The sequence below is a fragment of the Panthera pardus genome, unplaced genomic scaffold, assembly GCF_024362965.1.
Source record: "Panthera pardus isolate Hobbes unplaced genomic scaffold, ASM2436296v1 HiC_scaffold_5, whole genome shotgun sequence".
NCBI classification, from domain to species: Eukaryota; Metazoa; Chordata; class Mammalia; order Carnivora; family Felidae; genus Panthera; species Panthera pardus.
This window is the reverse complement of record NW_026526980.1, coordinates 18,655,898-18,677,402: the sequence shown is the minus strand read 5'-3', so window position 1 is coordinate 18,677,402 and position 21,505 is coordinate 18,655,898. Positions and strand designations below refer to the sequence as shown.

Sequence of the window (21,505 nt, the reverse complement as noted above, 5' to 3'; positions counted from 1 at the left end):
AAGAATGAAGAAGAAAGGAAAGGAGGGAAGGTGAAAAGGGGGAAAAAACAGAACTAAGTTGGGGAAGGGATTACTTTAACCAGATAGTCCCTGTGAATATGTAATGTGTAAATTGAGACTTGGAAGGTTGACAAAAGAAAACAGTCAGGCAAAGAGCTTAAGGAGAGCATTTAGGGGAGAGGAAACAGTAAGACCAGGAGGTAGGAAAGAGTTTGGCATATTGAAAGAAAGGAAAGAAGGCCATATGGCTGGATTAGAGAGAGGAAGGGGGAGAGTAGTAGAAGGTGAGATCAAATAGGAAATAGGTACCATATCATGAAGGGTCTTGTGGGCCACAGGACAGCAGATAGATTTTAAGTGCCTATAATCCCAATATGCCCAACACTTGCACCTGGATTTCTCTCAGGCACTTCAAATTCATCACCCCTTGAGGCAGACACTGTGGATGCCCTGCCCATATCCACTTGAACCACTATGTACACAGTTCCCAGACACCTAGTCTCCCCAGCTGCTCCCTGAGTTTCTCTCTGAGGGTGCTCTCTGAGATAACAAGTGTGCTCCTGCACCCAGCAGGCCTGAAGTAGGAGGGGGAGGTTCTGTAAACTTAGAGACAGGAATTGATAAATACTCTAGCTCCCTGGCTCTGAGGGGTCAGTTCTGAGGTGTGTTCTCCACATGTATCTCAAAGAGTCCTCATTGGGATTGTTCACAGTGGTAGCCTTTTAGTCATCATTCCCTTTATTGGTTTTTCTTTTTCTTTGTCTCACTTCCCTACTCCTTCATAGTCCTTCCTGGGATCACCTCCTCAGGAAAACCCTTGCCCTAAATTCTCATCTTAGGGTCTGCTTTTGAAGGGACCTAAACTAAAGCATTCCTTAAATATAACTCATATCCCCCTAAAATATTGTTTTCTGTTCTCTATCTCAGGCATGAACCCAACTGTCATAATCAGACATCCAAATCTGGTCAATTCTTCTAGAAAGGCAGAGATACTGATATTTATCAACATCTTCCCTTCTTATAGTCAGCCCTGTGCTGAGCAATGGGACTCTAGGGATCATTTCCTGCTTGTGAGTAGTCTCTAGTCTGCTGGGAAGACAGACCTGGACCCATGTGAGGACAACACAATGTGCTCAGAACTGTATCAGAAAAGTCAGAGAAGTCTTTCCTGAAGAGTTGACATGGACTGGGTACTGAAGGCTACCACTTGAGAGTTAGGAGTGAGCCATTTGGGAGGCAAGAAGGCACTCTAAGCAGAAAGCACAGCTTAGGCAAAAGTTTGGTTGTGTGAAAATACATGGGCTGGGCAGGGCAAGGGAGGTGGAGGGAAATAATGATTTCACTCTAGGTTTGGTATAGAGGACCAAGGGGAGGGGTGGTCAGGAGTCAGGGTGTGGCAGGCCTTGAACATCAGGCTAAAGAGTTCCTACTTCCTTCCTAGTATGATGGGGAACTGGGAAGGGTTTCTAAGCAGGGGAGTGACACTGTCAGATTTGGGTTTGAAAGTGATCCCTCTGGATTAGTCAGAATCAGGAGATTGGCTCAGCCCTACTCCCTAGATCAAGGCTGAAGGGTGAGCAATTTTAGGGGATGAAAGGAGAGATTTTGAGTCTGGGGCACTGGGGCAGGGGTGGGAGCTAAGGCCCAGGAAAGAGTGCTCCTGAACTTGAAAGTGACCAACTCCACTAGATGAGCTTTCGGCCTTGATGTGACCTGACTCAGCTAAATGAAGCTGGGGAGGGGAGAAAAGACCTGGGGGAGTTGTCGGCTCACTGCTCCTGAGGTAACCATTAATCCCTCTCCTGGGGAAATCCAGGGGCTGGTCCCTAGAGGGACAGATCCTAGGCAGAATGGAGGAACACATGGAGGCAGGCTCCGCACCAGGACTGGGAAACCAGAGGGTCCTAATTAACAACCTTGCTGACATCCTGGTCATTGCTGCTTATTTCCTGCTGGTCATTGGTGTCGGCTTGTGGGTGAGAAATTAGGGTGCTTCTGGGGGTCAGGATTCTGGGCCTGGGGGAAAAGTCTCAGGCAGACCCTATGTTCAGCAGGGGCAGGATGCTTGGATCTTTGAGGGAGACACCTGGGGCTGAGGGGCAAGCAAGTCTTTTGATAGCCTCAGGAAGGCGCAGCCAACACTCATTCCTTGTCTTCCCACCTTTGGATTGGGCTATTTGAAGGGGTGAGTGGATTTCCATCAGGGACAGCATTCTAAATGAGGTCTCTGTTCCCCTGTCTACATATCTGACCAGAAGCCTATTCATGACTCAAGGTCTCAGGAAAAGTCAGGTCAAATCCAGCCACACTTAAATGTGGGTGTTTGGGCACTAGGTTGGGGCCTGGGTTGCTCTGGGTGCCTTGGAGGAGGTTGGGGCAGGGGGTTGGGTGGGAACCATCAAAAGAGCCCAGGACTGGTTAATCTTCAGCCTGAAACAAGGCTGAGGAATGTGTTGAGAAGGCTAATGAGGTCCAAAGATGTGCCCTGAACCCAAGTCTCCTCCCACTCCTGTCCCTCAGTCCATGTGCAGAACCAACAGAGGCACCGTTGGTGGCTACTTCCTCGCGGGACGAAGCATGGTGTGGTGGCCGGTGAGAGAGGCTGTGCCATGGAGTGGGAGGAGGCCTAGAGAAGCAACCTAGTTCACCCCCACCTCTGGCCATCTAGGTCGGGGCCTCTCTCTTTGCCAGCAACATCGGCAGTGGCCACTTTGTGGGCCTCGCAGGGACTGGTGCTGCAAGCGGCTTGGCTGTGGCTGGATTTGAGTGGAATGTGAGACCCCCCCTTTTTTGCCAATAACCTCCACCCCAGTGGGAGCCCCTGGAACTGTCACATCTGCTCCAAGCACGGGGGATATAAGACTGGATGTGGGACTTCCCAGTAGTGGGGTGTGGTTGGGCTTTGAGTGAGGGTCGCACATCTTGCTTGGAGGCAGGGGAACGTTGGAGATGACCACTTTCAGGGCAGGGGTAGGTCTTGCTCCTGACTTGCTGTCTAAGCCTCGACCAGCTACTACCCTCTGTGGCCTTGAGTTACTCCTCTCTGAAGTAGGGTGAAGAGCCTTAAAGATAGTGAAGTCCTTATTCTGATACTCTCTTGAATCTGTGGCCTGTGAGGATCTCTGGACCAAATTAAAGCTCCCTGCAGAAGTGGGAAGGAGACAAAGCTCTGGGACTGAGGCTTGTCTTTGAGGGTTGGGGAGACCAGGGCTTCCTGGAGGAGGAGGCCTCTAAGCAGAGTCTTGAGGGACAGAAAGTTTGCGTGGGTGAAGAGAAGAGGGGAAGTCGCCCTTCCTGGCAGAGGCTGAGATCAGGCTGAGGAGTCTATGGTTGGATTCATGTGCTGGGGGGTGGGGGGATAGGACCCATCTTAGGAAGAACTGGCCTGGGAGGATTGGCAGGGCTCTAGTTAAAGGCCCAAGAAGGTGTCAAGACCCTGTCCCTTAATGTCCAGGGCCCAGGGCCCAGGGACATCCTCTGCAGTTGTATCCTCTGAGCCCCCATTTGGACCTTTCCTTGGTGTAGCACATTCAGGAAGAGGTCTCTTAGACTCTAAGGGGAGGGCTAACTCAAGGAAGGATCTCAGTCATTCTCAGCTGTCATGCTGTGCCCGCAGGCGCTGTTCGTGGTGCTATTGCTCGGCTGGCTCTTCGCGCCCGTGTACCTGACTGCGGGTGTTATTACCATGCCACAGTACCTGCGCAAGCGCTTCGGAGGCCATCGTATTCGCCTCTACCTGTCAGTGCTCTCGCTTTTTCTGTACATCTTCACCAAGATTTCGGTGCGCACTCATGGAGGGGCCCTGGAAGGGCGGGATTCACGGAGTGGAGGTCTCTAGAAAGCCCTGGAAGGGGCGGGACCAAGGAAAAATCGCTGTAAGAACCATGATGGAGGTAGGGTCTGGAAGGAGTAGGCTTTGGGGCTGGGGCCACAATAGGTGGGACCTGGGAGGCCAGACCTTCGAAAAATGAGAGAACCTCTGAAGCGTGGCCACGTAGGGTCATGGTCTGGAAAGGAGATAGACCTGGATCCCTTGCCCTGGTTCCCGGGTCCTGACCTGTGCAATCACTCCTTCCCCCAAGGTGGACATGTTCTCCGGGGCAGTATTCATTCAACAGGCTCTGGGCTGGAACATCTATGCCTCCGTCATTGCCCTTCTGGGCATCACCATGATCTACACTGTGACAGGTTGCTGTGGCAGGGGCTTAGGGAAGGAATGGGCTGGGGAGATGTGCTGGGAGCGTCACTAAAGCACATTCGGCTCACTAAGCCCTGCCTCCTGATGCCCGGGTACATGAGCCTGAAGAATGGGCCATTTCTTTGAAATTTGCTCTCCAGGAAGGGGCACAGTTTTCAAATTTGCACAAAGACACCATATGTACGCGGGGCAGCCTATTTGGGCTGTCTCCACTAACACAGACCCTTTACAGGAGGGCTGGCAGCGCTGATGTACACGGATACTCTGCAGACTTTCGTCATTCTTGGCGGGGCCTTCGTCCTCATGGGTTACGGTACGGAGCTCAACCAGTGGGGGAGGGGCACGGAGGTTGCAAGTTGCAGAGTTCTCCACTTGGGAGCAGAGGCAGCGCATGTCTCCAGCATGTGGGTCCTAGGGAGGGCCTTGGCGTGGGCCCCAGGTCCCCTGACAGCCTTGCCCTCACAGCCTTCCACGAGGTGGGCGGGTATTCGGGGCTTTTCGACAAATACTTGGGGGCAATGACGTCGCTGACGGTTTCTGAGGATCCGGCTGTGGGCAACATCTCGAGTTCCTGCTATCGACCCCGGCCCGACTCCTACCACCTGCTCCGGGACGCTGTGACAGGGGACTTGCCGTGGCCTGCACTGCTCCTGGGTCTTACCATCGTCTCAGGCTGGTACTGGTGCAGCGACCAGGTGCGGGGTCAGGGCTTTAGCCGGGAGCTAGGCCTGGGCAGAACCAGAACCGCTGTGAGCAGGGCTGAGATGGGTGGAGCCAGAACACATCTGTGGGAGCCCCACTGCGTGGTCTGAGGGGTCGGGAACTTGGCCAGGATGGAGTTAAACCAGTGCCACTGGGATCCAAAGAATTTGGGTCTGTAAGTGAAAGCGAATTGCCAGCAAGTGAATTGCTGAGCCAGAGGCAGGCCTGAATTAGGGCAACCAGTTAAGGCAAAGCCTGAGGGGCAGGGAATCCAGGACTGGTCACAGATTGTTGAACGGACCTTGCCCCAGGTCATTGTGCAGCGCTGTCTGGCCGGGAAGAACCTGACTCACATCAAGGCGGGCTGCATACTGTGCGGCTACTTGAAGCTGATGCCCATGTTCCTCATGGTCATGCCGGGCATGATCAGCCGCATTCTTTATCCAGGTAACGTCTGCAACCCCACCCCCATCAAGTGTCCTGTGCCCCATCCAGCCCCTTTCTTGTTGCATGCATTCAAGTGCCTGTTTCCCATTTCTGTTACCGTCCTTTGATTTGGGAATCCAGTCACCCAGTCCCACCTCCCACGAGGGGTCCCATCTCTCTTCCACTAGGATCTCCCATCCCCACTTCAGGGATCCGAGTTCCCAGACAAGGTCCCGTTCTAGCCATGTCACGCTCTCTTGCCTGCAGATGAGGTGGCGTGTGTGGTGCCCGAGGTGTGTAAGCGTGTGTGCGGTACCGAGGTGGGCTGCTCCAACATTGCCTACCCGCGGCTGGTCGTGAAACTCATGCCCAATGGTGAGGGCAGTCGCACTGCGGAGATTGCCACTGGGAGGAGTGACCCCTTGCCAAGCCCGCACCCTCCTGGGGACACGTTGGTGGCCCTGGACTCACAGTTACAATTGGCCCGCAGGTTTGCGTGGACTCATGCTGGCGGTCATGCTGGCTGCGCTCATGTCCTCACTGGCCTCCATCTTTAACAGCAGCAGCACACTTTTCACCATGGATATCTACATGCGCCTGCGGCCCCACGCAGGGGACCGTGAGCTGCTGCTAGTAGGACGGTGCGGCCTGGGTTTCCCCCAGGTCCTGCCCCACAAATCAGCCTTGGGGTGGGGGCAGAGAACACTCGGAGGATTGGGGGAGATGGGGGTCCTGGGTGTAATCTGCTGATGGCCACCCACTGCAGGCTCTGGGTGGTGTTTATTGTGGCTGTGTCAGTGGCCTGGCTACCCGTGGTGCAGGCAGCGCAGGGAGGGCAGCTCTTTGATTACATCCAGGCAGTGTCCAGCTACCTGGCGCCACCTGTGTCTGCTGTCTTTGTGCTGGCGCTCTTTGTGCCCCGTGTCAATGAGAAGGTGAGCCTATGTGTAGGTTGTGAGCTTGGGTCAGAATTGGGGACACCTGGAAGAGGCTGACATTCTCTCCCCTGGCAGGGTGCCTTCTGGGGACTGATTGGGGGCCTGTTTATGGGTCTGGCACGCCTTATTCCCGAGTTCTCCTTTGGCTCGGGCAGCTGTGTACGACCCTCCACGTGCCCAGCACTCTTCTGCCGTGTGCACTACCTCTACTTTGCCATTGTGCTCTTCGTCTGCTCTGGCCTCCTCATCCTTGTAGTATCACTGTGCACAGCACCTATCCCACGCAAGCATGTAAGTGCCAGTTTCTGGATGGGTACCAAACATGCACCATGTGTGTGAGTGTAGCCCTCTCTACCCCTAGTCTGCCAGTCCACTTCCAGGAATGCCCAGTGGGGAAGACCTGAATTTCTATGCTGAGGGTTCATTAAGGGTAGGCTGGGAGTCCAGTTGGAAGTTGCATTTGTAAAGCAAGAACAATGTTTTATTTAAATGACATTTATTTGAGGTGGTCTGGGGGGAGGTGGCTTGAAGACTGTCCCACAAAGTCCCTGGCATGGCCTGTGGAACTCAAAACACAGGATCTGACTGGTGGCTGAGAGGGGCAGAGTACCATTTTGAAGGCCCACAAAGAGTTTGGTCTTATGCTGTTGCAGGGCAGATGTCCCAGGGTAGGGTTGATTGGGGGCCAGGACAAAAGAGCTGGGCAGAAGGATAGGCTGGTAGAGAAGGGGGGAAAGGCAACAGGAGGAAACTATGTGGACAAATATCCACAGGAAGGTACACTGTTAGCAGGACTAGAAGACCAGGGTCTAAAGTACTACAATTTGAATGTAGAGAGGGACCTGGGTTGATGAAGCAGGGGGTGAGCAGGGCCAAGAACTTTAAACACACAGTTGAAAGGCCTAGGTTTAGTATGAGGACAAAGGGCAGCCATGGAAAGTTGGGTTTGAGTGAACGGAGTCTGGATTAAGTATATAGGCTGGACAGAGGGTGCTAAGGGGGTACCAGGTGGACAAGAGACTTCAGGGTCTGGGGTGGGGGAACAGCACTTTCACTTGGTCCCCACTCCCTTCCCCAGCTCCACCGCCTGGTTTTCAGTCTACGGCACAGCAAGGAGCAGCGGGAGGACCTGGATGCTGATGAGCTAGAAGGTTCAACTTCACCCCCTGTACAGAATGGGTGTCCTGAACATGCAGTGGAGATGGAGGGTAAGGCACTGCTTCAGGAGGCGGGGCTAAGGACTAGGGGAGTCAGGTTTCCTCAAATTAACTGTAGGGTGTCAATTTTCCCTAGAGCCCCAGTCCCCAACACCGGGCCTGTTCCGCCGGTGCCTGCTCTGGTTCTGTGGAATGAGCAGGAGTGGGGCAGGTAGTCCCCCAGCCCCTACCCAGGAGGAAGTGGCTGCAGCAGCCAGGCGGCTGGAGGACATCAGTGAGGACTCGAGTTGGGCCCGTGTGGTCAACTTCAATGCCCTGCTAATGATGGCCGTGGCCACATTCCTCTGGGGCTTTTATGCCTGAGGCCAACCGTGTTGGACACCATGAGCCACTGCCAGGGCAGGGCTCAGCTTCACAATGAATGGGAGTGGGGAGCCTGCAGTGGTGAGAAGGGAGTAGGGCAGGGAGAGGGAGGGGGAAGGCCCTGGTTCCCTTTCTCTCCACTGCCAGGGGCCCAGTCTACCTGACTGGCAGTCATAGCCCATGAGGCCTTGGCCAAACTGCCACAGCAGTTCTCCTAAGCAAAAATAAAGCTGCTGTTCCCACATTGTGCTGTGGCCAAAGTGTGCTTGCTTCAGGCTCCTGTCCTGAGACCTGGGTGGGCCTCCACCTCACAAGACCTTCTTTTCTGTAGACAGAAGCCATGTGGCTCTCCACTCATCCACCTCTAGCTGGTGCTTCTCAGTCTTCCAGCCTGCATCCTGCAGTCCTAGGGAGAGGTCATAAGGGTGCTGCTGGGACTGCTGGAGAGAAGACTCCAGGCTGACCCAGGGGAGAGTGGTAAGGAGTGGCACAAGCCAGGTACATGCTCTGTGCACTGCCCAGGCTCTACCAGCCTCTGCGGGGTAGTTTCTGGCACAAAACGGGGCTAAAACCTCATCTGGCTGCAGCATGAAGTCACTGAGTTAGTATATGGAAAAATGCTGGAATGGAGTAGGTGCTAAATGAAAGATCATCATCATTTGTGAGCCTCCCCCCAGTTCTTCAATGCCAATTGGGATTATACAAATTGCTAACATGACACAGCCTCTGGGACCATTCTACCTCCCTACCCTACTGATGGGGAAATGAGGTCCAGACTTAAGATCACAGAGAGAATCCAGGTCCTCCACCTCAAAGCTAGAGGGTGGGGATAGCGTTAGGCAGAGCCTCTGGGGAGGAGGCCTCAGAAGCCAAGGAGCCATGGGGCTTACAAGTGTTACCTTTCAAGAACTTTGGGAATAGCTTGTCCAACACTTGGTGTGTGTCCCTGACGATGACCCAGTTGTCTTTCTCAGGACCTGGAGGGGGGTGCAGACCCAGAAGTTCTCAGGTCCCCAAGTGGAAGAGTCCTTCCTCTCTCTATGCCTCTTTGAGCCATCAACAGTCTACACTGTGAGGTGCTTACCTGCCCGTACTTGGTTCCTCAGTTCCTCCAGCCCTCTTGGGAGGGGCCCATCTCCCTGCAGGGCTTCAAGCACCAGCCCGTGTGTAGCGGCCCTTAGGATGGTTTCAGGGCCTGCCATCTGGCTCAAAACAACTTGCACCTGGTCTGGAGAAACCCAAGACAGACTGGTGCTAGGGAAGGGCCACCTCCCAAAACATTCTCAAACTAACCACCTTGTTTTATCCTTGCCTGCCCTGAGGCTTTGGCCTGCATGGATGGAGGCTATCTTTCACCCTTTTCTCTTCCAACTTCTCTCCTGTTGTTCCCAATGTCTGGCCAAACTGAAATGCCCAATTTCCAAATACAACTTTATAGCAGCTCACGAGGTGGGTTTATCTTGCATGTCCAACAAGAAGAAGCATCTTTTAGCACACAACCAGCAGACCAGTAAACTCCAATACTTGTTTCCTCAACAGGTGACTCCGGATGGGAGAGAATAGTTCTCCAGGGGTAACCAAAGGTCATAATCTTATATGAGTATGTTGCAATCTACAAAGTGCTTTACTTAATTGCCTTTCTCATAAAAACACACAGGCAAGTAAAGCAAGTACACAGGGACAAAGTGCATTTCATTGAGGCTTGCAGCTATAGTTTGAATTCACCAAGTTTTAGTCTAGAGCTCCCTCCAGGATACCAGGCAGCCTCTAAACTGTTCAGGGCTTGAGGCTCTGGAGCTGGTGGAATGAGAAGTTGACCTCAGAAGGGTGAATCTAATTCTGGAAGAGCACGGCACACTTACTTTGTGACAGGTCCCAGTGAAGGAGGTAGGGCTCTTGGTGTCCCTCAACCAGCTGTTGCAGGTCAAAAACACTGAGGGAAAGAAGAGAGTGAAGGGTGGGAGGAGGAGAAAGAAAAGCAGGAGTAACCATCCAGTCAACTGAACTGTCCTTACCTCATCTGTCCTTCACCTACTTCCCATCTCTCAGCCGTTACCCACGTACCCCATATCTATCTTTTTCTTCCTGCATCTAACAAATATATCCCTTGTATTTGCTGTTACAACCCTGCTCCCCTCAAGCATCCATGCTGACCCCAAGTCTGCTCAGTAGAAATAAAGAAACTAGAATAGAGAGGTGAGGCCCTATCAGGGGAGGCCAGAGTGTAACTGTAATAAAGAGCATGTGCGGGGAGGATGGGAGGGCAGTACTGATGGGTGGGAGACACTGAGCCACTTACCTGGAGGTCAAGCGGTGTAGGGGGACCCCCAGGGATAGAGACTGAGACGGCCAAAAACCTGTGGGAAGCTGGATGTCAGGAGTCAGGATGCCCAGACGGGGAGAGACTGGGAGACAGTACTTGAGACTAAGGGGGTGGATCACCTGTCCACAGTGGCTCCATCTGATTAGCTGAAGTGGGGCCAAGTACCTCTCCCCTCTGAAGGAAGTGCTTCAGGACCAGCCGGAGTCGGCCTTCATTCAAGGTCTCTATGACAAGGGCTCGGACTGCCCGGTAATTGGCGTAGATGTGAAGGGCAGTGAGGAAGAAGAAACAACCAAGGCTGAAGCTGGGGTGAGAAAGTGAGGTGGTCAACAGGGACAGAGACCCAGCTGGGCACCTCTTCCCTGCCCTTGATCCCGGCTTACCCAGGGCAATCTGACACGAGGGGAAGCATCAAGAGGCTGACCAGGAGCCCTGCCAGGTTTACCAGTGTCTCCTATAAAAGGCAGAGGGGTTGGAAATTAGAGGTCTTCCTTCCAGGCCAGGCTGCATATCCTTGAGTGCCTTTCATCACATTCCTCCCTGCTCCAGAACATCCCAGGGCTCCCTACACTGATGAGGGTGCCTTAGTAAGTTTTTAATGTTTTTGTTGAGTGGGTTGTCATTTAAGATACGAGATGCTTCTCTGTCCAGGTACATACAATATCCTTGGAACATGTCTTCTTTGTTTTGCAAGAGTCACCAGAGTAGTCCTACGCTCAGGCAACTGAATGTCCACAGAATAGGGAAGTACTTTTATTTGGTGGCTTAAAAAGATTGATCCCCCTCAGACCCTTGGTATGCAAAAACTGGGAGGCACATCTGCAAAAGGGTCAAGGAACCATCCAGGAAGGCTCAAGATCCAAACCTCTTCTCTTGAGAATCAATGTTATTAGAACCCTCTGCTGGCTTGAGATAGTCTGACTGAGCTCACCCAAGGGTGACAAACATCTGCCCTTAAGTCATCATGAGGGAGGAAGAGTCTGGTTTGGTGGCCCTGACTAGTGGGGTCCAAGGGAGAGCTGGTCTTGAAGCTGGGAGAGCTCTTCTTACCCAGGTCTCCTGGCAAGGGGGCAGGCTGTGGAAATAAGGCAGTGGTTGTCATGGTAAATAAGAGATGAGACCTTGGTTGCACAGGAGCAGGAAGACCTCTTCTCCATCAGGTGGGAACAGTCATTTCCAGTGGCCACATCAAGTGGCAATAAAGCAACATCAGCAGAAAGCAGGGGCCTGCTACAGGGCTGAGCACATGTCCTGAGTTGCCCCTGAGATGTGTTCCTGCCTCTGCAGACTGAGGAAGCCCTGGGACTTGGAAAATACAGTTTGGGGACATGGGGAGAGCTGGGGGTTAGAAAGAGAGGTGAGAGACAGCAGACATGAAGCTGGGAGATCCTGAAGTGCAGGACACAGGTTATACTTATTTCTCTCTTCCTAACAACCTATGGAAGAGACAGCAGGGAAGAATTGGTTCAACCATTTCCTGAGAGAAGGGATGTGCCCAAAGGTACCCAGGGTCACTGAACCTCTGACTTATTTCCTCTTTAGAAGCCAATGAGTACCTCCTGTATGAGGCCACTGTAAGGATTTAATGAGTTCATATAAATGACATACTTGGCACATGGTTAGTGCTTAATAAATATTAGCTCGTGTTAATATTTTTAGTTGTGTTAATATTATTGAAAGGAGTTAGTTTTAAATTTAAAATTTTTCTATTTAGAAACTGAACAAAACAATTTAAGAGAAGAACAGAAAGTAGTACTGGACAGAACAGAGATTTCTAAATTGCTTCACTGTCAAAGAAAACTGTGTCACACTACTAACCTGGGCCTCACTTTCCTCTTCTGTAAAACAGAGATAATAATAGTATCTGCCTCATGGGGTTTGTGAGAATTAAACAGTGCAATGCACATAAGCACTTAGCACAGGGGTTTGGGGGGATCCAATACCTGTTGAATTCAGCCTTAGGGGTGTCCCCACCTCTACTTGAGGGTGCTCTGGTCTGATGAGGGGCTGGACCAGAAAGGCCTACAATACTGTCAAGTGGAGACCCCTGGCCAATGACCCCAGCCATCTCATATGCTGAGCACTTTTTGACTTGCCAAGTGCTTTAACATATGGGACACATGACCAGACATCCTCCTCTCAGTTTGGGGCTATGGCTTAGAGAGGGTGAAGGTCAGGGCAAGGGCCCACTCTTGGCCACACAGGGAGAAAGGAGGGGCTGAGATGATCAGCTTGGGCTTTTTGCCACTAGAACTCATGCCATCAATTTGAGTCAAGAGCAGGGACTTCTTCCTGTGTCTCCCCTATCTACCCTCAGGAGCACTTAGGTACATCTCTCCATATTCCCAAATAATGGTCTAACCTGCCTCCCCGCTCCAACTCCCAACCCCAATTCCAGCTACTCACCTGACTGCTATCCTTGGCTGACACATCAGCCATGTTGTTTCTCCGGGCCTGGTGCATGGTCAGGGCAGCCCGAGTGGCCCCACCAGCCACACTCACAATGCACTAGGTGGGGAAAGGGAGAGTGAAGGTCAGAATGGCCATGTGTTATGGCAACATACGCACCTCTATGGCTGAGCTGAGTAAATGACCCAAACCAGTTTGAGAAAACCAGGCACCAGGTGACCAAACAGCAAAATTCTGAATGCTGTCCTTAGTGTCTTGTTTTCATCCCCATACTTCCACTAGGTCCCCCTCCCCTCTTATTCCTGGAGAAAACTAAAGCTCTGCCTGCCGTATCTCCCTATGACCCAGTCCCAAGGAACTCCATTTCTTTCCCCAAGGTGGAGGCCCACAGACTGTTCTTAGCTCAGAACTTCCCCAGCCTGCAACTCCTACTTTGGCTGCACCCACCCCTCTGCTAAGCTCCCAGGCCCAGTCTGGTTTCCAACTTTGTGCTTACATTCTGCCTATAACAAATTCCTCTCCTCCTGTCCCAGAGGAGGACTAGTCAAGTCTTCCAGGCCAGTTCAAAACCCACAATGATGGTCCTGACCTCCCAGTGTACCTGGACCTCAATCCCTGAGATCTAAGATGGTAGAACTCATCAATGAGGGTCACTGATCACGGTCATCCATCTTATTATTTATCAAATCTCTTTTAGATGCCAGACACAGATTTAGTGCTGTGACATAACTTAGATATAACCCTTGTTCTCATGAAATCTACAAATCAATAGACAATAAATAAACAAGTTGTCATGCAGGCAGAAGAAATGTTCAAAGAGGAATGTGGTACAAATTGAGGCTGGAGTGACCTGATCACGTGGAATCTTGCAAACCTTGTTAAAGTCTTTATCCTAGGACCCACGAGTCAGGGAAGTGAACTTACTGGATTTCCATTCTTAAAAGGATTATGGGCTGCTCTGAGAAGTAACTGAAGAGGGCAGAATGGAAGCAGGGAGACTACCTAGGAAGCAACCACGCTTTTCCAGCAATAAGGAACCACCAGGTGACACACAGGTGGAGTGGATGGGTTAGAGAGATTTAGGAAGGAAAAATAACAGAACTGAATAGAGGTTTAGCTGAGGGGGATAGCGGGCCAGGAAGACAGGCATGGATGACAACCAGCCTTCTGGATGGTGTACCTGGGGGACAGAGGTATTAGTCACGGAGACCAGAACTCTAGAAAGGGTGGGGGTGGTCAGAGAAAGTTCATGGTCCTATTCTACTCCTTTATTTGACAGATGAAGAGACTGAGGCCCTAAGGGCAGAATATAGTACCTAACTTGAAACAGATGGCAGAGCTCGCAATTGTTGGTTCACAGCTGCAAGCAATGGTTTTCTCTGGTGTTTCCTGTTCTGGGGTTGGAAGGGGTGCTCAGGGCAGCATGCCTGGGCCAGTTACTGGTACCTGGGCTAAATGTACTCCACACAAAGAACTGTTGTATCTGAAATGTCACCATGGAGAAGCACTGCTCTAAAGTGATTGTGAACAGATAGGTGCGCTTTTGAGATGGATCTTAACATGTCTTCTTGAGTCACTGCTCTGTGCCAGGTACTTAACCTTTGGTGAAGACAGGCTAAGCTCTTACTGAACTTTGCTATGCTCCAGTTTTCTCATTTGGATGCAGCCAACCTGAAGGAATTGTAAGGGTGAGCAGCTTGGCAGAGGAAGAGCTCACATTCACCCCATGTCACCCTCCAGCCTTACCATTCACTTTGTGTTTTGTCTTGCCACTGAACCATGACCCACACTATTCCTTCTGCTCAAAAACATCCACCGTTTACCTTAAACCCATTCTTCAGGACCCAGGCCCAGGCCAAGGTCTTCCTGCATCTCTTGACTAGGCCAGAACTTCTGCTCAACCCTCTTGCAGCCCCCTACACTTCTCATCTGGAATACCTGTAGCTATAATTCTATAAATAGTTGTTTAATTATGTGCAGCTTTCTTCAAAGAAGATATGGGAGGGCCCTGGGGCGCCAGGGTGGCTCAGTCAGTTAAGCGTCTGACTTTGGCTCAGGTCATGATCTTGCAGTTTGTGAGTTCAAGCCCCAGGTCGGGCTCTGTGCTGACAGCGCGGAGCCTGGAGTCTGCTTCCCCTCCCCTGTTTGGGCTGTCTCTCTCAAAAATAAATAAAAATTAAAAAAAAAAAAAGAAAAAGAAAAAGAAAAAGAAAGGGGAGGTCCTATATTCCATGCCAAACATGCAGTACATACTCAATAAATATTTTACTGAAAGAATGAGAGCCTGGGAGCTGATCCCAAGATGTTGACACTGGACCACACTTTCTATATTTCAGCTCAGAGCTCCCTCACCAATCCTGTGACTTCAGACACTGTCTTAGAATATGTGAGGCACTAGAAGCTACCTGGCTGGAGTATCAGAAAATACGGTTGAGTCCGAGTAGAAAACTCTGAACTTTTCCACTTTTCAACAAGTGTTTTGAACACAGGGCCCAGGCTGGGCTCACCTGTGGGCCCACAGTAAGCCCACACATCACCACCAAGGCAGGTATAGGGGTGCCCCAGAGGTGGGTACCTTGGCCAGGTTGCTGGTACAGATGGTAATGGTGAAAAAGATTGGATAAATGGGAGCCATAATCTCGAGGAACATAGCTACATCGTTGAGGATATCAGCAAAAAGCCTGGGGGGGAAGGGATCAGAGGTTAGAGATCAGAGGTAAGAGACCTTCACAATAGAAGACTTCCCTCCCTTCGGTCTCAGCCCCTCCTTACCTCCATTGCTTGGCATTGCAGTCCAGTTTACTCCTGTTGGGGAGGAGAGGTTGGTTTGCAATTTGGATATAAGGAGAAAACACATCCTGTGGGCAATGCAGGCCATCCTTAGTCTGAGGTAAGGTCTGAAGGCTCAGCAAAATCCATACCCCAGGCAGACATCTATCCCAACACCTTATCACTGCTGCCTGAAATACCATTAGCTGGGAGAACCTTCAGTGGTCACTTAGTGTTGCCCCTTTACTAACACATGATACATCTAGGAAAAAAACTGATTTGTCTTGTGGTTGCTCCTCACCCTCTTCCCCTCCTCTAAGAGGTCATCCCTGGGTCCCTCTTCCATCTCCCCGCCCCCCCTCCACCCCGCCCCATCTTCTTCCCACATGGTCAAGGGTACCCAGCAAGAAGTCCACATGGTTTGGACTGGTAAACAACTACATTTAGTGTAACTCCGGCTCAGAGAGGGGGACATGACTTCCCTCAGATCACATGGAAAGCGGGATCCAAGAGAAAAAAAAAAAAAAAGAAAAAGGCCAAGAGAAAGAGGCAGGCTCTGACATCCAGGCCTAGGACATTTCTATCACATGAGAAGATGGATACCTCTTCTGCCAGGCAGAGGGACTCCCTGGCCCGTGCACAAACACTCTTCTCCAAGAGTCCAGTGGCAGGGGATGTTGCAGCCCTCAGACCAGCTCAGAATTTAGCCCTGTTCTTACTTTGAAATCTGGAAGGAAAGGGAACACTCCTAGGTGGGGTATGGGACACACAAGAGGAACTCCTGAGGGAATAAATGGCAAAGGCAGGACTAAAACTGTGGGCCTGGTCTATGGCTCTGCCCAATAAAGCAGCTTGATGCTATTAGTTATAAGCTGTGCGACTTGGGTAAGTGACTTCCCTTTTTAGGTCTGCTTTGCATCTGTAAAATGTACATATTCAATCCTTTCTACAAAGCTGTTCTAAGGATTAGAGATGATATATACAGAGCTTGTGAGGCATGGAGCTGTTAACAGCAGCTAGTGTTTTCTGAGCGCTTACTATGTGCCACAATATGGTATGCACTTTGCATAAGCTATCTCACTGAACAAATTGTAGGTATTGTCTGCCTATGATTATTGGCAGATAATAAATCACTCCTAAGGTTGCCCAATACTGGCTTGAGGAGGAAGCAGGCAGCATAAGATCCTTAAACTCTTCTAGATAAATGGGAAGTCTGACTCGATGTGGGACAAGGATCTTGATTACTTGCCCAAGTCCACTCCCTACCAGGCTCAACAAAGTCCAATCAGGTATCTGAGCCACCAAAGTGGCTTCTGGAGTAAAATCATTCCTTTTGAATTAAGCACTATCCTGTTCAGGCTTCTCTTTCAACAAGCAGAGGACATTTAGAGCCTTGTGGCTGTATTTTTCCATGATGGGCAGCAGAGTGGCATATCAGTGCTCTTGAAGGCAGATCTGATCATAGCAATGGCTCTGTGGCTTCACTGGTAGGGTGATTCCCCTGGACTGGATACTCATGAAGGACTCCTTTGCTCTGATAAAGTAATTCCTAAGTCTCCCCTCCCCTTGAAACTGGTAGGAGAAAGGCGGAGCTGAAAATACAGCCAGGGATGAGACAGACATGACCCCTGCCTGGGGAGAGTGGCCAGACCAGGAGACAAACTCACCCTTTCCACCAGGCAAAGATGATGCGGCCCAACATGCCAGTTGAATCTGGGGGAGAGAAGCACTGGTAAGGAACAAGGGAGAGCCTTGGGGGCTGTTGAGCCTGGCAGACCCTGGCACTGAAACAGATGATTCACCTTGGGTCACTGCTCTAGGAGCTCAGTTTGGTACAATAAATATTGGATAGACAGAGCTGTATGATGGGGTCAGAAGTGTCTAGACTTAGTAGTTCCTCAGTATGTACCCAAGAGAACTATGCACCCATGCATGCCAAGACACGGACCAGAAACTTTCTTTGCATAAACGGCAAAAAACTGGGAATAACACAAATGCTCACTGACAGCAGAATACACAGATAGATTCTAGTACATTCCCTCAGTGGCACAGTAGACAGCAGGGAAAATCTACCACTCATATCAAAATGGAGGAATCCTAGTAATATAATCTTGAATGAAAAAGTAAGCCATGAAGACTACATAGAACAAAATACACTTTTCATAAGGCTTTAAAACTAAGCAATACAGTATTTTGGTATATATATCTATATGGAACACCTATTAAAAAAAAAAAGGAAAAGCAAGAAATCTTGTGTGGAAAGTTGAGAGGTTTTTGTTGATATTCTAGTTCTTAGGCTGGGCAATAGGTTCACAGGTGAGTTTTAATTTAAATTTTAATTGATACTCATTAGAGTATAAATTTTAAAAACGGGACTTGAACAGCAGGTTGATGACAAAGAGCTGGGGGCATGGGGTAGAGGGAGAGGCTTCCTCAGGCTAAAGAGAGTCAGAGAAGTCTCTAGAATCAGCCAGACCTTCATTTGAACAATAAATGCTTACTGGCTACTTACTTTCTGCCAGACACTATGTGAGGTAAGGGGAATACCAGTGACTCAGAAGGTCATGGTTCTGGACTCAAAATCCAGTGTAAAAGGAAAACAATCAGTATGAAAAACAATGATTTAGACCAAGGATCAGTTAACTGTGGTCTGTAGTCTTCTACTCCCTGTTTTATAAATAAAGTTTTATTGGAACATAGGTGTGACCACTCATTTACAGACCGTCTATGGCTGTTTTTGTGACATGTAGCAGAATTATTTGCTGTGACTGAAACTATAGAGCTTACAATGTGTAAAATATTTATCATCGCATCCTTTACAGCGTTTGCCAACCCCTGATTCACACCCTTTATACTGAGAGTAGCACTCAGTAAGTTCAGGAGGGGGATCACAAAGGACTGTTTGAGAACCAAACAATTGGGAAGGCCTCATACAGTGGACAGAGGACTCTTACCTTGTTTGGAATTGAAGGCATGGACCCTTAAGTGGCAAATGCAAGGAGAAGAGAAACTAAGCTGTGAGGAGGGTTGGAAGTCTCCTACAATATATAAAGGTGGGGACCATAAGATAGCCTTCCCCATTCTCCACTGGAAAAGACGTACTCACCTCTTGCCACAACATCTATCCTTCGGCAGTGAGGCCTTCTACGTAGACAGCTTTATCCAACCCTGGGCTTGAGGAACACCACTAAACACTCTGGTGGACACCTGAAATCCCTACTTCTTTCAACCTTCAAAACAATCCTATGAACTTCCAAGAGAGCACTCCCTTTCACAGATGAAGCAACTGAAGCTCCAGGAAGATAGTCAATAAAAATGGGACATTTTACAAGAAAATCTGCATTTCCTGCTTTTTTGGAAGAACCTGAAGACATGGCAATACTGAGCCTGCCTTTCATTACTACTGCAACTGGCTGGGGCTAAGCAGTGGCTACCTCAGAGGAGGCATGTGTACAACACATTTCTCATCAGGTCTGCTCTGCTCCTACATTTCTGTCCCCTTTGTGTCCCTGGAAATAATACCCACCAGGTGGCTTTACAGGCTTCCTCCCTCTATCACTTATCTTACCCTCTTCCTTTCAAGTATATTTTATGCTCCACAAAATTTTTATTGTTCTACTTAAGATTCTTGTATTGGATCAACTTAGTGACTCTGAACATGCTCAGATTATTTTTACTTGTTGAGGGAGCTCACTGGGCCAGATTCTCTTTTTCTTCCTTCTGACTGCACACTCACATCCCAATAAGGTGTATGTCCTGCATACAAGGGCCACTAGGTAGAAAGGGGGTGTATTCTACCTTCCATCAACAGTCTGCAGGGCCCTTGTCAGAATCTGGAAGTTGGCACTAGGATGTAATAATGACACATACCTTCCTATTATCTCAAAGTCAACACTGTCCACTAGACTAGGAAACTTAATTCCTACTTGCCTCAGTTACAATTAGTTGAGCTGTATGATCTAGAAATTTTTGAGCAGCAGTAAGGGATCAGCTGTCTACAAATTGTACAAGGCTCCACTCTCAATCCCACTGGCAAAAGTCAGTGGTAGTTAAGAGTGGGACACAGGAGTCCATTGGTGTGGGTCCAAATCCTGGCCCTACATTAACTTAGGCCAAGTGGCTAAACCTCTCTGTGCTTCAGTTTAATGAAAGCTTGTTTTGATACCAACAGCAGGCTTTAAGAAGTGGATATTTCTGCATATCTTAAAGTGATCTCATTTTTTTTTTTTTTTTTTTTTTTTAGTAACTTTAAGACATACATAGGCAACATGTTGGCAAAAAGAGTAGGGTACTTAGAAGTGACATGAAAACATCAACTACTGAATTCCAAACACCCAGCCTATAGCAGAGCAACAGAAAAAGTCCAAATTAAGCACACACTCTGGTTCAAATCCATCTCCTATAAGTTACTGGCTGTGACCCTAGCCAAGTTACTTTTTTCGTGCCTTAGTTTATCTGTAAAATGGGGATAATGACAATACCTATCTCAGAGCTACTGCAAAGTCAGTACACTTAATGACTGGCAAATAATAAACACTGTGTCAACTATTATTATTAAAAGAAGAGGTAGCTACAACAAGCCACAGATTACCACTTCTCCACTGTCAGAGAAAGGGCTTCTTTCAAGAGGTGACTCACATTTGGCCACTTTGCTCAGTCTTAATGGTAAGGATGCAAGCATGGGCTTCCTGATCCTCTAGAAGATCCATGGAGGCTCACCCGAGATGTGGCCAGGCTCATGCTGAAAAAGGGCCTTCCCTTGGGTCTGATTTAAGTTCCCATTGGGAATAGTAATAAAAGACAAGAGACAGTGGAGACAGCCACAAATCCTTTTCTTCTCTACTTCACTCTCTAGGTGGCATGGTACCAAACCATATGCTTTACTTTTCATTAGTGGTTTTTAAAAATGCTGTACACATCCAACAGACGGTTATAATAATTATACCATCATCTAGTATTCCAAGAGTTTCCAAAATGCCTTTCATTCTTCCCAGAACCTCCTCTTTCCTACTCAGGACTATTACAAAATTGCTTTTTTTCTAGAACAAATTTCCCACACTTCTGGAAGCTGTTGGTTTTATTCAATAACCATAGTCTTATGCAGCTCTACACAAAGACTAGGGGTAAAGGAGGGGAACGATTAATTTAGCGATTCAAGCTCCAGGTGATTTAGGGACTCTGAACAATATGTATAGGGAACTGAGTGTGGCTGCAAAGCTGGTGCTCAGGATGAGAGCATTCTGGTGGTGGGCGACTAATTTTCGTTGAATAAAGCAATAAAAATATTTATAATTAACCCAGCTGAATTTTGTTTTTTAACAGGGCACAAGGCACTGTTCTAGGAACTGGGGAGAGTTGGCTCCCAGATCCAATCAGGCACGAGTCCGGAAATATACACATCACAGCCCAGTACTAGAGGCAAGACCACTGGGATGGGGAAGGGAGGGGCTGGGCTTCCCAGTCAGGGCAAAAAGAGGCCAGAGAGGTGGCAAGGCTGACAGCAGTGACAGGCGAGGCCCCAGGGGCCCAGCTCACCTTTCACCAACCAGGTGGCAGTGGCAGCTGAAACAGAAGCTTTTGCGTTCCCCACCCCTATGCCCAGCAAGACTGCGTGGGTGGCGAGGGAGCCTGAGAGGCTGGAAGCAAAGGCCTGGAGAAGAAAAAAAGGTGGGGTGAGGAGTGTGCGCAGGAGCACGATGGCCTAAATTCTATTTATCATCAGCTCTTCCAGATGTGTGAACTGAAACTTGTCACAGTCCCGCTCTCGGCCTCAGTCTCCAATCTCTAAATGGGGAGACAGAGGTGGCCCGCATTGCCTCCCTCACCCGTGGATATAGGCTCCCCCCGACCCCAGTCGGCCGGGCTGACCTGCACGGAATCCCATAACTGGTAGGGCAGATAGTCCGGGCTGACGCTATCGGGGAAGCCCTGAGGCAGGAACACGGCTATGAGGCTGGAGAGAGGTGGTGAAGCAGTGCCGAGAGCACCCCCTGCGCCGCCAGCCAGTCTTTGGGGTTTCACTGTAAAGGCCCCGGAGAAATCCCACCAGCGCCACCCCCAAGCTTCCCACTGCAGACTCCCGTCGGCGGCGGCGAAACAGCCCCGCGCCGCCCCGGAACCGAACTGTTCACAGCACAGTGGGCGATTAAGATTCGTGGCGTCAGCCATCTCGCAGCTCTTCCTTCAGGCCCGCTAGACAGGAAACGTGGCAGGACTACAT

At 49.8% G+C, this 21,505-nt stretch overlaps 2 protein-coding genes across 9 annotated transcripts; one reads left to right on the top strand and one right to left on the bottom strand.

Annotated features, from left to right (window-relative positions):
• Positions 1-602: 602 nt before the first annotated feature.
• Positions 603-8,028, top strand: SLC5A2 (solute carrier family 5 member 2). Of its 3 annotated transcripts, XM_019439501.2 has the most exons (14): positions 1,381-1,976; positions 2,521-2,592; positions 2,669-2,773; positions 3,617-3,781; positions 4,083-4,188; positions 4,431-4,511; positions 4,664-4,893; positions 5,212-5,347; positions 5,594-5,701; positions 5,817-5,967; positions 6,093-6,261; positions 6,340-6,555; positions 7,343-7,472; positions 7,558-8,028. In XM_019439501.2, exons 1-14 carry the CDS (start codon positions 1,851-1,853, stop codon positions 7,782-7,784), a joined length of 2,022 nt encoding a protein of 673 aa, XP_019295046.2. In that variant the 5' UTR covers positions 1,381-1,850; the 3' UTR covers positions 7,785-8,028. The 3 variants fall into 3 exon arrangements, with proteins under 3 accessions (XP_053750543.1, XP_019295046.2, XP_053750542.1); XM_053894568.1 differs by lacking the exon at positions 6,340-6,555 and having other exon boundaries at positions 603-1,976; XM_053894567.1 differs by lacking the exon at positions 2,669-2,773 and having other exon boundaries at positions 1,382-1,976.
• On the bottom strand, positions 6,719-21,505 carry RUSF1 (RUS family member 1). Of its 6 annotated transcripts, none has more exons than XM_019439503.2 (13): positions 21,154-21,503; positions 20,821-20,935; positions 16,953-16,998; positions 15,289-15,321; positions 15,092-15,197; positions 12,514-12,615; positions 10,491-10,561; positions 10,227-10,411; positions 10,084-10,141; positions 9,647-9,717; positions 8,869-9,012; positions 8,684-8,761; positions 6,719-8,190 (listed from the first exon to the last, which is right to left on the bottom strand). In XM_019439503.2, exons 1-13 carry the CDS (start codon positions 21,451-21,453, stop codon positions 8,093-8,095), a joined length of 1,407 nt encoding a protein of 468 aa, XP_019295048.2. In that variant the 5' UTR covers positions 21,454-21,503; the 3' UTR covers positions 6,719-8,092. The 6 variants fall into 6 exon arrangements, with proteins under 6 accessions (XP_019295048.2, XP_019295052.2, XP_053750544.1 ...); XM_019439507.2 differs by having other exon boundaries at positions 15,289-15,374; positions 21,154-21,296; XM_053894569.1 differs by lacking the exon at positions 12,514-12,615 and having other exon boundaries at positions 21,154-21,505.

What these genes read in the sequence shown, in the direction of transcription:
- SLC5A2 (XM_019439501.2), top strand. Translation starts at nt 1,851, where the DNA reads ATGGAGGAACACATGGAGGCAGGCTCCGCACCAGGACTGGGAAACCAG. An exon ending in CAGCCGCATTCTTTATCCAG is followed by an intron (nt 5,348 to 5,593) that starts GTAACGTCTGCA and finishes TCTTGCCTGCAG; the next exon opens with ATGAGGTGGCGTGTGTGGTG. An exon ending in TGCCCCGTGTCAATGAGAAG is followed by an intron (nt 6,262 to 6,339) that starts GTGAGCCTATGT and finishes CTCCCCTGGCAG; the next exon opens with GGTGCCTTCTGGGGACTGAT.
- RUSF1 (XM_019439503.2), bottom strand. Translation starts at nt 21,453, where the DNA reads ATGGCTGACGCCACGAATCTTAATCGCCCACTGTGCTGTGAACAGTTC. An exon ending in TGCAATGCCAAGCAATGGAG is followed by an intron (nt 15,198 to 15,288) that starts GTAAGGAGGGGC and finishes CTTCCCCCCCAG; the next exon opens with GCTTTTTGCTGATATCCTCA. An exon ending in ATTCCCAAAGTTCTTGAAAG is followed by an intron (nt 8,191 to 8,683) that starts GTAACACTTGTA and finishes ACCTCTCCCTAG; the next exon opens with GACTGCAGGATGCAGGCTGG.